This window comes from Centruroides sculpturatus, unplaced genomic scaffold, assembly GCF_000671375.1.
Source record: "Centruroides sculpturatus isolate CEXI.00-Female unplaced genomic scaffold, Cexi_2.0 scaffold328, whole genome shotgun sequence".
Classification (NCBI taxonomy): Eukaryota; Metazoa; Arthropoda; class Arachnida; order Scorpiones; family Buthidae; genus Centruroides; species Centruroides sculpturatus.
This window is the reverse complement of record NW_019384678.1, coordinates 71695-88327: the sequence shown is the minus strand read 5'-3', so window position 1 is coordinate 88327 and position 16633 is coordinate 71695. Positions and strand designations below refer to the sequence as shown.

At 33.4% G+C, this 16633-nt stretch overlaps 1 protein-coding gene across 2 annotated transcripts in view; it reads right to left on the bottom strand.

Moving 5' to 3' along the window:
- LOC111626894 (histone deacetylase 8-like) overlaps positions 1–16633 on the bottom strand; it is a 74583-nt gene that overhangs the window by 29929 nt on the left and 28021 nt on the right. For both annotated transcript variants that reach the window (XM_023370414.1, XM_023370416.1), the window contains exon 6: positions 15991–16099. In XM_023370414.1, the coding sequence (XP_023226182.1) occupies positions 15991–16099 (109 nt within the window). The remainder of the gene's footprint in view (positions 1–15990; positions 16100–16633) is intronic.

Below are 16633 nucleotides of genomic sequence, written 5' to 3'. Positions count from 1 at the left end.
TATTACCAATAAGCATAATTTAATTATCCAATGTGGGACATTTATTCTTAATAACAAATTTTTGATATCTACTAGGATACATATTTTTTATATCTAATGACAATAATTTCTTGTTGTTATTAATAATTATTTTATCATTTTTTAATCTGTTTAACAATTTTTCTACATTTTTAAGGCTATATTTTGATATTTCTAATGAATTTAACTTATTTTAAAAATTTTTTTAATTATAATAAATGTAGTTTTTAACATCTATTAAGGGTCTATACTTAATTGGTTCCTTATGTGTTTTCACTCTGATATTAAATTTTGGTGTTCTGTTATCTTCTGTTTTGACTTTTTTAATGTTTTCATCTGTTATTAATTGTTGTTTTTTCAATTTTTCTAATTCCGTGTCCATTAACATCAACGTTTGCTGTTGCAGGCACAGTTATGTGAGTAAAAAATACTTTTAAACCTTTTAAACATTATAATTTTTATAAATGCATGTTTTAACTTTATACAGGTATTGTGGTATTATGATAGGAATTCTTCTGTGTATATATTTACATATCGGAGTAATTAACAAAAGAGAAATTGTAAATTGTGCTAAAATCTATATATTATTGTTGGGTACTCTTAATATATTGTATTGTTGTAAATTTTTATAAATTTTGTTTTTAGCACCGTATTTTTGTAAGCCTGCTGAAGTGGGACCTGAATGTCCAAAACACAAATAAAGTGTGTACAGGTGAAAAATAAAAATTGTTTTTCTCTGAATAAGTTTTCCTCAATTGCAGAAACCAAGCACCAGTACAATAAATCCTATTAATAAGATATGTTNTATACGTGTTTTGGAAATGTTGAGTCAAATTAGTCTAGAATCGGTTAATTTTATAGAAGAAAACCTTTCGAACAGCCTTAGTCCGTAAAGTTCCCACCTATCAGGCTGCGATTGGCTCATGTATTTAATCATTCCTACAACGTAATTTTCGGTTAGCGTGGAACGTATCTAAGCGTTATAGGGGGGTCTACTGTAGTTAGATACATAGGTTACCCTATTTTTTCAAATAAAAAGTAGTCATTGACTTTTTCTGACTGAGAAGATAATTTTTAGAAAGTTTGGTATTTGTGTAAGTGTATTTGCTTATAATGTCTTCAAATACATAAAAAACAGATAGACACAACTTTCTTCTTTATATATAAAACAGAATTAGATAAAGATATTTTCCAATATAACAAAATCATTTGAACTACTGTCCATCTGGTCATCATAATTGTCAGAATTAGAGATGTCAGACTATTATTCTAAAGAAGTCAGATTGAAGTACAGGTTGTATTTTCAGAAATTTTCATGAATGGTTTGAACTGGATATGTTCATCTCTTATTGATCTCATTAAGTCCATCTCTCATTATACAGTTATCCCTATATGAGCCTACTCAAAATGCACAATAAATGTAAAAAAGTTGTGTTTAATAGACAGAATTTAAAAGAAATGAAAACAAATTATTTTTCCTATTCCTTGTATTGCTCCTTATCTGGTTAAGTTTTTCATGTATTAATTCACTATACTTGATTCAATAGTGATTTTTATTTCCAGACTTTTTACACCAGGGACAGGATTCTTTTGAATATTCTTTTACATTATCAGTTTTCCATTATTTGCAATTATGAGTTGTAATGCTATATTGATGTTCAGTAATGGTTAAGATTATTAAAAAATAAGGAGCTTAGAATTAAGGTTTACTTTTCAACAATTGAAATTTTATACTTGTAACTCCAACTGAAGACAGGCATATGCCTGAAATGCATGTAGGTAAAATAAAAGCTAATAATGTAAAAGAATATTAAAAAAGAACTCTGTCCCTGGTGTAATAAGTCTGGAAATAAAATCATTGTTGAATCAGATATAGAATACAAGAAAACAAATTATTTTGTTGAAATAATTACAGTATATATATGTTACTTAAACAGACTAAAATATTAAACAATATATTTCTTACCAAATAATGCACATGATATAAAACATTATTCATAATTTAGCAAAAATTGTTTCAGGAACTCATATGAAGTGCGGCATAATTGGAATTTCGTATGTTTACATTCATTTAAATAACAAAATGCATACATAACAAAAATACAAAAACAACACAAATAAAAGTAATATATATACAAAATAGTAAAAAATTGATAAAACTAAACATTGAAATAATCATTAATATAAATATCTATACTTGTTTAATGCAACTTAAGTTGTGTTGCATTAAACAAGTAAATATTTATTGCCATCACATTATAGAAGAAAACAATCATTAATCCCAATCAAATCAGTTATTTTTATTGTCAAAAAATCCAAAAAATTTGGTATTTATAGAGTACTTGGAATCTATAACTTATATTCTACTACTTTAAATATATATACATTTTATCAGAGCAGATCACAAGTAACAGCAACTATATTTAGATCTGGTTAATATCCATTCTTAAATAGTAATGCAATTTAACCACCATCAATATTTAAACTATTTGCCTTAAACATACAAAACTTTCAAACAGATCAAATCTATGATAGAAAGATGTAGATTGTCATCTTTTATATTAGAGAACTTAAATTCATAACTAAATGTTTGCAAGATTACAAGAGAATCATCACACAACTTGACCAGAGTAGATCAAAGCTTAAATGAATTATCTCATGCAATAAAAAATGTGAAAGCCAGAATTACATAGGACTCTAAACCTTCCAACTTAGGCAGGTTGAAATAATAAAGTAGTTGTTGTTTCAAAATATGAATATACTTTTTTTTTAATCAATTTTNCTTTTAAACCTTTTAAACATTATAATTTTATAAATGCATGTTTTAACTTTATACAGGTATTGTGGTATTATGATAGGAATTCTTCTGTGTATATATTTACATATCGGAGTAATTAACAAAAGAGAAATTGTAAATTGTGCTAAAATCTATATATTATTGTTGGGTACTCTTAATATATTGTATTGTTGTAAATTTTTATAAATTTTGTTTTTAGCACCGTATTTTTGTAAGCCTGCTGAAGTGGGACCTGAATGTCCAAAACACAAATAAAGTGTGTACAGGTGAAAAATAAAAATTGTTTTTCTCTGAATAAGTTTTCCTCAATTGCAGAAACCAAGCACCAGTACAATAAATCCTATTAATAAGATATGTTCTAGTAGACATTTATATAACAAACTGTAGAAAACCAGGTTATTTATGTTGACATAGCTTTAAATACGACTGAAAAAATAACTTCAAATTTTCATATATTTGTGTAAAAAAAATCATCTGTCAAATACATGAAAAGGTGTAAAACTGGCAAAGAAAGAACAAAAAACAAATTGATATTTTATGGCCACAGTTACAAAAGTATCATGCCATAGCTACCCAAATAGGAAGAAGTCATACTGTTTTGTACAACTATATTAAAAAAAAAGGTGATAAATACAACTCAAAAACAATGTTGGTAGACCTTCTGAGTTTAATGCAAGAGATAAGAGGCAAATTTTGAGGGTTGCAAGCAACAGTGTGACATCAGCATCAAAAATTGTATATCAATTAGAGTTAAATGTTCAACTCTATACAGTTCAAAGATCAAAGTATCATAAAATCATCAGGACAACTTAAAAGAAAGAAATTGAAAAGAGAACCTCCCCTAACTAAACAACATAAAACTGCAAGATTAACTTATGCTTGAGATCACATGTCATAGGATACAGAATGGCAACAGTTTAATTAAATTTTCACCAAACTCCAAATAATAATCATTATGTTTTGAGTTGCTATAACTTTAACAGAATACTGACGATTAAATATTGAACTGTTATTTGAAAATAACTATACAAATATAATTTGAATAGTAACATTCTGAAATGGAATTTGAATGAACAAAATAATGAAGTTGGATCTGTAAACTGAGATACACAATAAGAGGTATGAATAATATCAACAAAAAACTAAATAAAAACATTAAAGAATTAGTTTATTAGAGTTGGTTAATTGATTTTGTAACATACAACATTACTACATTAGATTATTTGACCAGTAATAAACAGTAATAACATACAACATTACTACATTAGATTATTTGACCAGTAATAAACTCTCCCCAACTATAAGCAATACCAAAATGAATAGTAAAAAAAAAAAAATGAACATTTGAGCTGATGTTAATGAAAATAAAAACTTTGGGATAAAATAAGAACACTAAACACTCACCAAACCAGAAAATCCAGCAGTGCTCTTTATATTAATATTACAGTACACCAATTCTCAGTTGTTACTACAGTGGTCCCTCCTACTTCAAATAACTAACTTTGAATGCTTCAGAGTTCAAACACTAAATTTGACAAAAATTCACTTTGGAGTTTGAACCATACACACAGCAAAAAAATGAACATGAAGTCTAAATGCAGTATGTTTGTTGCCTGCATAAGTCGTCTCTCAGTCTCACATACACTCATGTTTTTCAGTTCTTTTTTTGCTTCATTTTTTGTATGGTTGGTTATAAGTTGTGTGTTATTCATCTATTTTTAATAATTTCTTGTTGCAATTTTTCTTTGTCGACAGCTTTTGGGCACCCCATATATTTTGCATCCTTTAGGTTCAAAATTTTCCAAACAGAACTTTTTAAAGCACATTTGACATGTTCAAAGTTTAGGAGCATCGTTCCTATTCATATTATGAATTTCTTTTCATGGTTGTATGACATTATGGCATTCTGAAACTCATAAAGCATAATATTTATGATACGCATTTTATCTTAAGATATTTCAACTGATTTTATTCAAACAAAATATGAAGTATAAAATAAGCTTCTAAATAAAGAATACAATTTCGCATTAGCAATAATGTGTTAAATTTTGCAACTGTTATAATTAAATCACACATCTATGTTAAACAAAAACAGCTATTAAAAACATAAAAAACTTTCTATTCAACCCAATATATACTTTAATTATTAAGCATGGCATCCAAGAAGTGTGTGGAAGCAACAAAGTCTAAGACAGTGTTTCTCAACCTGTAACGAATCATTGCCCCTTCAATAAATCCGTTACGTAGTATCGCCCCCTTCACTTCATAATTCCAATGTCGAGGGCCAAGGCTAACACCAAATTCGTACTACAGTACATTGAATAGACTAGTGACTAGTATAATGTTATTTGTTTAATTATTGTACAATATAACAAATAAAATATCTAATTATTCTTAATATAATGCTTTACTATATTGTCGATAAAATTGTTTTTCACCCCCAAAATATAAATTGTTATAAATCGCCCCCTCAACATGGAAAAACGCCCACATGGGGGCGATATCGCCCCCGCTGAGAAATACTGGTCTAAGAAGAAGGTTGTAATATCTATGATTAAGATGAAGAAAGAACTTATTGCAAATCATGAAAGTGGTACAAATGTGGCAGATCTGGTGACCAGCAGTATTCCCTGAGATAGAGATCACTGTATGTAGTTCTATTCTGGTGAATGGCATGTTCTATTCCTCATTAGATGGGGATTGAAAGTTTAAATGTTGATTTTTACTTTGGGCTTTATAAGACTGAAAATTCCTTGTATACATTATATCACTGGATGGAGAGGAAAATGTTTCGTCTAACAAATCAGTATATATCACTGGTTATTGTGCAATTATTTTCCAGCATAGACAGAGACTGAGAAGCATATTTCCCATTAATTTTATGGATTTTATCCCAGACTGCTTTTGAGCTGATGGAAGATGTTATACTAGAAATATACTTCCTCCAAGAATCCCATTGGCTTTGCCTCCTTATTTTTCTGGCATTTGCCTTTGCTTTTTGAAATGCAATCAAACTGTTACCAGTGGGGTATCTTATGAAAATCCCCCATTCTTTTTTTTTTTGGTGTTTGTAGGCTGCCTCGTAATTCTGGTTACACCATGGTTTTGGATGTTTTTGATATCTGGTTGATGTTTTTCCCATTGTTTTTTCAGCTGCCTGAATGATACTGGAAGTTATTAAATCTCTAACTGCATTATTAATTACTACATTCCACTATACCTTTAAAATGCAGTCTACTATTTTTGGCTAGTTCTCTAACGTTTTCGGTCTAATTCATAGACCTTCTTCAGGATTGATGTAAAAAATTTTAAAAATTTGAACTTTCCCAACGGTAATTCGAACAACGCACGTTCTATAATCTTCAGATATTCGATCGCGCATGTCCATTAGCTCTTTATAATGCCGCCGCTCTCCATGCCGATGCTATTCTACTTGACTCTCGAAAATTTATATTTAGCCCCTTTTTTCTGTATTTATAAATGTGCCATGCCTCTGCATACTTTAGATGTCGTATATTATCGATCTTTTGTACAATATCCGCCTTGCTCCATTCGATTGTAATCTCTGCAGGATCCGCGATAGCATAATTGGCCAAAGCCGTGATCGGTTGTTTAGATCTTATATTTTTTTCGTGCTCCTTCAATCTTTCTCTTAATGATCTCTTTGTGGCTCCTATATAATATAACTCTTTCTTTAGCCTTTTATCATGCAACGGTATTCTGTACACACCTGGAACTAGCCTCCTGTCTATTGGTGTTTTGTCATTTCTTAGCATTTGGAATATTGTCGTGTTTCTCTTATATGCTATTTTCTTTTTGCTCTCTACTCCTATTTTTCTGTATATGCCACTTAACGGTGCTCTGTATTCCATTACGGTGAACTCCTTTTTTTCTTTCTTATCTTTAGTCTTATTGCATCCTTTTTCCGCTTCTTGTATTAAGGCTTTTACTTTACTTTGCTTAAGTCCTACATCTCTTGCTAATTTTGCAATGTAATCAAGTTCTTTACGTGTGTCATACATCCTGCTACAATGAGTGTATGCTCGTTTAATAAGTGCTCTAAACGCTGCTAGTTTGTAGTTTGTTGGGTCATGCGAGGACCATGGTATCAAATCCGGAACGTACGTCGGTTTTCTATACACTTTTGTAACAATTTGCTCTTTATCATCTATTTCGACCTCTATATCCAAGAAGTGTACTCTTTTTTGATCTTGCTGCTCTAGTTCTAATTCCAAGCCATACTTATTGTTGTTTATATCTCTAATAAATTGTCGTATGTCTGGTTTATCATTCCAAATAATCAATACGTCGTCGACGTACCTTGCATACATTATCATTTTATCTTCATACTTCTGCAGTACGCTATTTTCCAGAGATCTTATTACCATCTCGCACAGTAAGCCTGAAACCGGGCTACCCATTGGTACTCCTCTAAGTTGCGAGTATGCAGTACCGTCAAAAACGAAAATTGACGAGAATGTAGCTAAATGCGCCAATTCTAGGATTTGTTTTCTTAACTTCGCTGCGTTGTCGATATTGCCCAGTAAAAAATCTCTTAAGTGACAAAAGCATGGCCTTAAAATCGAGCACCGTCATTTGATAGAAAAACTAATAGAAGTAGAAAATCAACTGTATGAAATAGATCCGGAATTACTTGATAACGTTAATAGCAGAGTAGTAAACTTAGCGGATCAAGTCACAGAAAGGTTGAGTTCGAATTATAAGAAGAAAATGGGATGGATAAGAGCAAAACAACAAAGAAACACAAGACCGCAAACAGTATCGGCAATAGTATGTTGGGATAATGTAGCACCACCAACGTGCGTGAAGGAGGCTTGCAAATTTGGCCCCAAGTACGTACCTCGCCCTAAGCTTACGTATGAAAAAATTATCCCTGATGTCGAGCAAGCGGTAGAAGGGCTTAGCGAGCTTAAAAAAGAGGCTTTTAGATGGAGAACAGTTTTTAAAATAAACAATGAAATTGCAAGATCGACGCAAGACGCAGTCTGGAAAAATATAAGAGAAAGTAAGCAATGGATGTGCGATAACGGTATAGTGCTTACAAGAGCTGACAAGTCAAAAAATATGGTCTTAATGAAGAGGGACACATATAAGGAGCTTTTAACGACGTACATAAGAGACACGGAATGCAAAAAAGCACACCCAAAGGCCTTGGAAAGGTTACAAGCAAGAATAAAACGTTTCTCTACGACAACTTTAGCTAAGCAACTAGGTATGACGAGAATAATAACTTCATCCCCAGCCATGCCGAGGCTATTCGGATTTGCTAAAACGCATAAATCTGAAAGAAGCTTGAGGCCAGTAGTAGATAAATGCTGTGCTCCTACGATATTATTAGAAAGGAAACTTAAGGAATTTATTAATACGAACATGCCTCCCCACATTTATAACGTAAAGCAACCATTAGAAGTGCTCCAGAAGTTGAAACAACTGAAAGTTAACGAAATAAGATACATGACGGTGCTCGATTTTAAGGCTATGTACCCTTCAATTAAGCTTGAACCATGCTTTTGTCACTTAAGAGATTTTTTACTGGGCAATATCGACAACGCAGCGAAGTTAAGAAAACAAATCCTAGAACTGGCGCATTTAGCTACATTCTCGTCAATTTTCGTTTTTGACGGTACTGCATACTCGCAACTTAGAGGAGTACCAATGGGTAGCCCGGTTTCAGGCTTACTGTGCGAGATGGTAATAAGATCTCTGGAAAATAGCGTACTGCAGAAGTATGAAGATAAAATGATAATGTATGCAAGGTACGTCGACGACGTATTGATTATTTGGAATGATAAACCAGACATACGACAATTTATTAGAGATATAAACAACAATAAGTATGGCTTGGAATTAGAACTAGAGCAGCAAGATCAAAAAAGAGTACACTTCTTGGATATAGAGGTCGAAATAGATGATAAAGAGCAAATTGTTACAAAAGTGTATAGAAAACCGACGTACGTTCCGGATTTGATACCATGGTCCTCGCATGACCCAACAAACTACAAACTAGCAGCGTTTAGAGCACTTATTAAACGAGCATACACTCATTGTAGCAGGATGTATGACACACGTAAAGAACTTGATTACATTGCAAAATTAGCAAGAGATGTAGGACTTAAGCAAAGTAAAGTAAAAGCCTTAATACAAGAAGCGGAAAAAGGATGCAATAAGACTAAAGATAAGAAAGAAAAAAAGGAGTTCACCGTAATGGAATACAGAGCACCGTTAAGTGGCATATACAGAAAAATAGGAGTAGAGAGCAAAAAGAAAATAGCATATAAGAGAAACACGACAATATTCCAAATGCTAAGAAATGACAAAACACCAATAGACAGGAGGCTAGTTCCAGGTGTGTACAGAATACCGTTGCATGATAAAAGGCTAAAGAAAGAGTTATATTATATAGGAGCCACAAAGAGATCATTAAGAGAAAGATTGAAGGAGCACGAAAAAAATATAAGATCTAAACAACCGATCACGGCTTTGGCCAATTATGCTATCGCGGATCCTGCAGAGATTACAATCGAATGGAGCAAGGCGGATATTATACAAAAGATTGCTAATATACGACATCTAAAGTATGCAGAGGCATGGTACATTTATAAATACAGAAAAAAGGGGCTAAATATAAATTTTCGAGAGTCAAGTAGAATAGCATCGGCATGGAGAGCGGCGGCATTATAAAGAGCTAATGGACATGCGCGATCGAATATCTGAAGATTATAGAACGTGCGTTGTTCGAATTACCGTTGGGAAAGTTCAAATTTTTAAAATTTTTTACATCAATCCTGAAGAAGGTCTATGAATTAGACCGAAAACGTTAGAGAACTAGCCAAAAATAGTAGACTGCATTTTAAAGGTATAGTGGAATGTAGTGATACTGGAAGTGACAACTTCAACTGCACCATTGATATCAGCAGTATTGACCATTTCCTCAGAGATGTTGGCCATAGAGGAGAATGCGGGCCAATCGGCTGTTTCCAGTTTCCAGTGTGGTGGACAGGCTGTTTCACAGCTTTCTCTGCCTCGGTATTTTAGAAATATTGGGGAGAGTGGATTAGATCCAATCACCCATGTAAATGCTGAAAACAGGTTCGGAGTTGCTAATGATAAATCAATGGCAGTGAATGTTCTTGTAGGGGCATGAAAGTATGTCACTTCTCCAGTATTAAATAAATACAGCCGGTGATTGCTTAAAAGTCTCTCAATGGCTCTGTCTTGACGACTGATGTCAGGACTGCCCCACATTGGATTGTGACCATTGAAATCACTGAGTAAAAGGTATGGAGTTGGCAGCTGTTCAGCCAAGGTATCTAATTCATCCTCATTGATTCTGACATCTGGTGGCAAGTATATAGAACAAACTGTGACAGTTACTCCAATAGAAATTCTGGTCGCCATAGCTTGCAAATCAGTTGTTATTTATACCAGTAAGAACGGGATACGATTTGAAACCAGTATAGCCACACCTCCACTGGCATGGTTGTGGCTATCATCATCCTTGCAGTAAAGATCAAATCCCTTTAAAGAAATTCTTTCTCCAGGTTTTAGATGGGTTTCCTGGAGTGCCACACAGAGAGATGGGATAGATGATGTGAAGTGTTTACTGTCAGAGAAGTTGTTGTGGATACCATGACAGTTCCATTGAATTATTTTATAATCCATTATGTGTTTGAGGCAGCATTCTTAGTGAAAGTATCCCTCTAATCTGACAGGGGGTTTTTCTTTTGGAGGTGACATTGGTTTTGTAACTTCCATATTAGATTCTTTGTCAGAGACATCAGAAAACTCACTCATAGACTGAACTTTTGGTTGTTTTGGAACTTTAGATAGAAAGGGCTGCTTTCACTCTGTTTGTTAAGTGGGTTCTTACTAGCTTTTTTAGAATCACATTTCTGGTTATTACCTTTGATTTAATTACAGAGATTTTGGTCTTCGTATTCTCTATTTCTTCAGTTTGTGTTGATGGGATCAGTAAACATTTTGCATGGCGAGTGAGAAATTCCTTTGGAGAAACAGAAATATCTGTTTGAACTCCATGTGTCTTTGTGGATTTCAAAACAGCAGCAAATGTGGTGTACTTGAAGTGACCATGCGATGAGTCTCTGTGTAAGATAAATTGTTGACTGTTTTTACTCGTTGGATCTCTTTCTCTCTCTGCCATGTAGGGCATTTCCGAGAGTAGGCAGGGTGGGCATCTTTGCAGTTCAAACAGCATGGAGTACTTTTACATTCAGTACTCTTGTGACCTTCAGTTCCAGTGGCTGGATGGCCAAGCGGTCAAGGTGGCAGTCTACTGCTCTAGGGGGCCCGGGTTCAAATCCAAACAAGTCAAAAAATCCCCAGGAATTTTTTGGGGAGGTGGTCCATTCGGATATGTTCGGGCCTCATCCTTCGCCACCCGGCAGCCCCGCTGTGGGCCTGGCTGAACCCATTATGGGCTTGCAAAAAGAGGCCCTCTTAGTGCCCACAGGGCGGAATGAGTTAAAAAACCAAAAAACCTTCAGTTCTACACTGTGCACATATACTCGTCCCTCGGCAGGATGCCTGTGAATGTCCAAACAGCTGGTATTTGAAGCAGCACAGCAGATTTGGAACGTACAGACGAACTGAACAGTGCAGGTATCCTGCTGTAATGGCAGATGGCAATGTCAGCTTGTTGAATGTCAGAATTAGGTGTTTGGTTGGTATTAACTTCTTATCTCAACAAATGGAAATACGTCGGAAAGCAGTGACATCTTGATCTGAAAGACCAATGATCTTTGATATTACACTGCAAGATGAGTTTAAACTTCCATGTGGTGTGACAATGACTTCCATGTCTTCCAGGGTCTTTGTTGCTAAAAGTTTTGCTGATTGTTGTTGAGGAGAAGCTGTTTCTACCAGTAGGTCACGACCTCAATTTTTGTATTTTTTTCAAATGCCCAATGGTCGATTCAAATAGTTTTTGAATCAGGAAAGGGAAGCTTTAGACAAGGGTTTTTCTCCAGTTGTGTGCACTACTAAGTATGTTGGCGTACTGGAAATTTTTTTATTTGTTTTGTTGGTGTGCCAGGATGTTTTGAATTTTTTGAATCCACGATTAAAAAATTACTATTCAGCTCCCAGTGACCCTACCCACTATGGGGCCCAACAAGGGGATGCCGTCACATGGAGTACTTTCATAGACTGTCACACCAGGGTTTCCCAGGAGCTATACCTTCAGAATGCTGTTGAGAAGAGCACATCTTGACTGATGTGACAAAACTATCAAGCAGGGTCATGTCCGCCCGGTCTGCATCAATCGGTTGACTCCAGGCCGAGGTCAAGAATGACTCAACGACCATCCGATTGACTCAAATGGAGCCTGATTTGAGCCTCTCACTTATCTGAAGCAGGGCCAAAGCAGTGTATTGGGGATGTTATGTTGCCCCTCAACTACCAGGATCACCCTTTCCAGCAGGTCACCACGCACGGCAAATACATGGGTGGGCGTTCAGATCCCAGAAATGGTAAAGTAGAATTTCTAAACCATCTCTAGAAGGTCCCTCACCATGGACAGGAACCCATATTGAGGGGATCTAAAAGCTAGGATCATAGTAAAAAACATTTTAAACAAGTATTAAGCTGAGAGGAGGGGGGAAATTTTTCCATATGTTACTTAGTTTATCAATATTGATGTTACAAAGCTTTTGTATTAGAATTTCTAAGAATTCTCTTGAAAAAATTAGGGTTCTCTTGGTAATGATAAGTAATAAGTTGGATACAGTCCAGTATGAAAAACAATCTTCTATTACTAATAGTTTAACTAATTTTGTTGTTTGTTGTATCACCCTTATGTTTTCTAATTCTTTTCTATAAAATATGAACACAGTACCAATGTAAAAAGTAGTATTTATACCAGAACTTATATTTTATATACTACTGGTTTTTGTAAAGATGTTGAGGGTTTGTCATTGCAAAGTAGAGTAGGTAATGATGGTAAAGTGCTTATGGCAATATTTGAGTGAAGTTTTTTTGCACGTCTTGTTATTTTACATGAATAGATGCCAAGAACGAAAAAGAATAGGAAGAGAATTTGAGATTTTGCAATAAGTGAGGAAAGGTGAATAATAAAATTGGATAATTTTGAATTTGGCATTCATTAGTTCGTTGTGCAGCTGCTTTGTTTTGGTCTCCATGGCATACATGTCACACAATGCCAGTTCCATAACGTTTTTCATTTTCCTTATTTAATTTACACCCTAAATATTGCATTATAGATGGTATTCAATATTTTAAGAAAATTAATAATGATCAAAAAAATTCTACTTTAAAAGTATATTAATTTGTATCTGTTAAAAACAATTTTGTTCTTAACTTTCCATTGTTTATTTTATATCTTAACTATACACTTAGCTTATGTCCAGAAAACTAGAAAATTCAGAAATCTTAACTACTACCAATACCAAGTTTGCCAGATAATTAATCCAGTACTGTATGTGAAAATCCAAATGTTAACAAAAATCAGTTGTCGATTTCATCATACCTATTCAATAATTGTTGTAATCTACTACCTGAGAACATCTTGATTTACAATTTCTCGACGGCTGAAGCAATGCTTTCCTGTGATCCCTTGACCTCTCGGCCATGCATTACCGATTTTAATGTCATAATTAATGGCTGTAGGAGCAGTCATCGCCTGTCCCTCTAGGATTAAAGTCATCAAAATTTTCCTGTGTCAGTGCTAATCATACTCTATCGGATTTTCACATTACCCTCAACTGTGCTTAGAAGAACTTTTCAGATCCAGACCTGTCCCAAACGATCCAAATCAGGACAACCTCAAGACTTAGACATCTGAGTCCTCACAAAATTCAAATCAAGAAGAATCACCATCAACGCAGGTATTTCCCAACTCGCGAACAATTGTAAACTCTCTCTTGCAACTGCTAGATAGATAGGCTAAGTCAATATAACACAATATATACATATTGTATATTGTATCATGTACTCCTTTGGTTTAAATTAAATGGTTATTTAGTAGTTACCTTTAGTATCTGAGTACTTCACTTCTGTCGGGCTGTCTCTCAGTCTCCATCCAGAACCCGATTGCTTACTCATGCGGCCACTCACGTGGCCTATTCTAAACCCAACTAAACTTGCCATCGTGGCTCCATCAACTGAGACATGGTGGTGTCAGTCTTGACAAAGTATGAAAGAGATGCTGATCCTCTGTTCACATGTACTACCTTTTAAATAGTGCTACAATTCATATGTTTCAGAAAAGAATTAGAGAACATAAGGGTTACAATAGAATTAGTTAAGTTGTTAATAACAGAAGGCTGTTTTTCAGACTGGGATGGTATCCAACTTATTGCTTATTATCACCAAAAATAACTCTAATTTTTGCAAGAGAATTCTTAGAAATTTTAATACTAAAGCTTTGTAACATCAATATTGGTAAAATGAGTAATACAGTAAGACCCCGCTTAACGTAGGGGATGCGTTCCTTGATGACAAAGCGCTAAGCAAAACAGCATTAAATAAGGTCATTTTAACGTAGAATAAATAGGGAAAGGGAATAGGGAAATACAACCAAAAATAAACAAATTTTACTGTAATTTTAAGTTATTTTTATATTAATTTGCATAATAATATATGTTAAATAACACATAAACATATGCACACAAAAATATAAAGTTCATTTTTTGTGATAAAGTTCCTGACTTTTCTGAAATTCTTGTTTTTTTGCAATAAAGTCATGAGGTTTCATTTGTTGCTTTTTTCTTTCCTTAAACAAATGTCAGTAGCAGAAGATCGCATCCAAAATGCCTCGTCTTGCTTTCGCACTCCTTTCAAAATCTGGATCATTCACTACAATTTGATCAATGATTCCGGTTATAATTACCAAATTTTTACTAAAGAAATCTGTAGAGAAATTTTTTGGGTTCTTCATTTTCAGAATCTCTATTTTCCAGTTCTACGTGAATTCCATGTTCTGCCAGTTCTCGAAGGTCGTCGTTGGTAAGACTCATCAGAAACCAATGGTAACTCCTCAATATCCTGCTCGTCTACTTCTACTAGTCTTGCTGTATTGATTAGGTTGAGTTTGGTCAACCTAACAATACAGCGATAGGCTCTTCTCGTCGAGAATTCTTGGATACCTTCAGCCATAACAAATTCCACACTTCGTTTGTGCATTTATCAGTTAATTCTTGCCAAACAAAGTCAATATTTCCTATGACATCCACAATGTTATATTTTTTCCAAAATTGCACCAAACAAACATAGATTTAAAGAAAGTACACCTTTTTGCCACCTTTTTCTGATTGGTTCGTGTTTGTAAATAATCGTATTATATACGAATCAATAAAATGCTGTGATAATTTAAATTGGGTAAATTCTGAGCTTTTATTATTTTTTTTAAGGCTTTGAGCAGACCGTGTTATATCGAATCAGCGTTAAGCAAAGCACCATAAGTGGGGTCTTACTGTATATGGAAACATTTTTTCCCTCCCCTCCAAATAATATTTCTTATTGTTAAAAATTTTTTCTATCATAATCCAATCTTTTGTACTCTTTTGAAACTTTCTTTATTTTCAAATATGTTCCATTTAAATCCTTGTTCTTCTGTCTGAAAAAGCTTGATTGATAAAACAAAAAACATTTCTATAGTTTAAGGAGATAAAATAACAACACTAAAAGTTATTATTTTCAGTAGCATCAACTCAAGTGTTCATTTTTATAATTTGTTTACAGTTTCCAGTGTATGCCTACCACTAATTATATAAGCAAGATCAATTTACAATGGAATTAATCTGAGTGTGAGATACAAAAAATAAGGTTGAAACTCAAATTACTTGTGAAAAGTTAAATCAGACTCAAATCTAAATTATCCAAGATGTAAATAATACCATGCAACCATTTGACCAATGTGTAAGAATGTGTTTAATTTAATTTGTTTAATATGAAAATTAAACAAATTAAATTAAACACATTCTTAATTTCTAATTATTTCTAATTATTAAATTTCTAATATGACTAAAAAGAAATAATTTGAAAATTTCAAAGTCTGATAAAAGAACTAATAACTTTCACAATGCATGAGATACATAATCTGTATTTTCACGTAAATCAAATTGAAATACAACAGCAAATCAATTTGTACAGTTATATAATATTTAAATTAATTTTACCTTGTGATAATATTGCAGAATTTAAAATCTGTAATTCCATCATGAAGAGGCACATTCACACTATAATATCTTCCTTTACCACAACCAACATTAGTAATGGCACCTGTACCTGAATACAAAAAATAATTATTTTTTGTAAATAAAATTAATTCTTTTTATTCACTTAATGAGCTATTGAATAATCTTTATTTACTTCTTTTTGAATTTACTTAAATACTGTAAGGTCTCTTTTTATGCGGATTATTTTTATGCGATTTTGAAGTTGTGCGGTTTGTATTTCATTCAAAAATTTCTTGGACAAACATACATATAGGCTTGTTTAGGAAGCCCGTGTATAGGCAGTCTCCAAAAATCATGGAACGCTCAAAGCTCACTCCATTTGTTTAACTGACATATAACGTTTATGGATGTAAAGGACAGCTAGATCTACCTTAATCGCTTTAGTTCCTAGCAATTTTTGATATAAATGTAATTAAACATAAAAAATACTTAAAACTGAAAAAAAACAAAAGAAATGCGTTAATTTTGAAGAAAAAGCTTCAAAGTTTAACTTCCTTTGTCTCGTCCTTCTGTGAAATTTAACACCAATGAGTCATTGTTTACACATCTGGATGACCTTGAACACAGCTGGAGTTGGATTTCC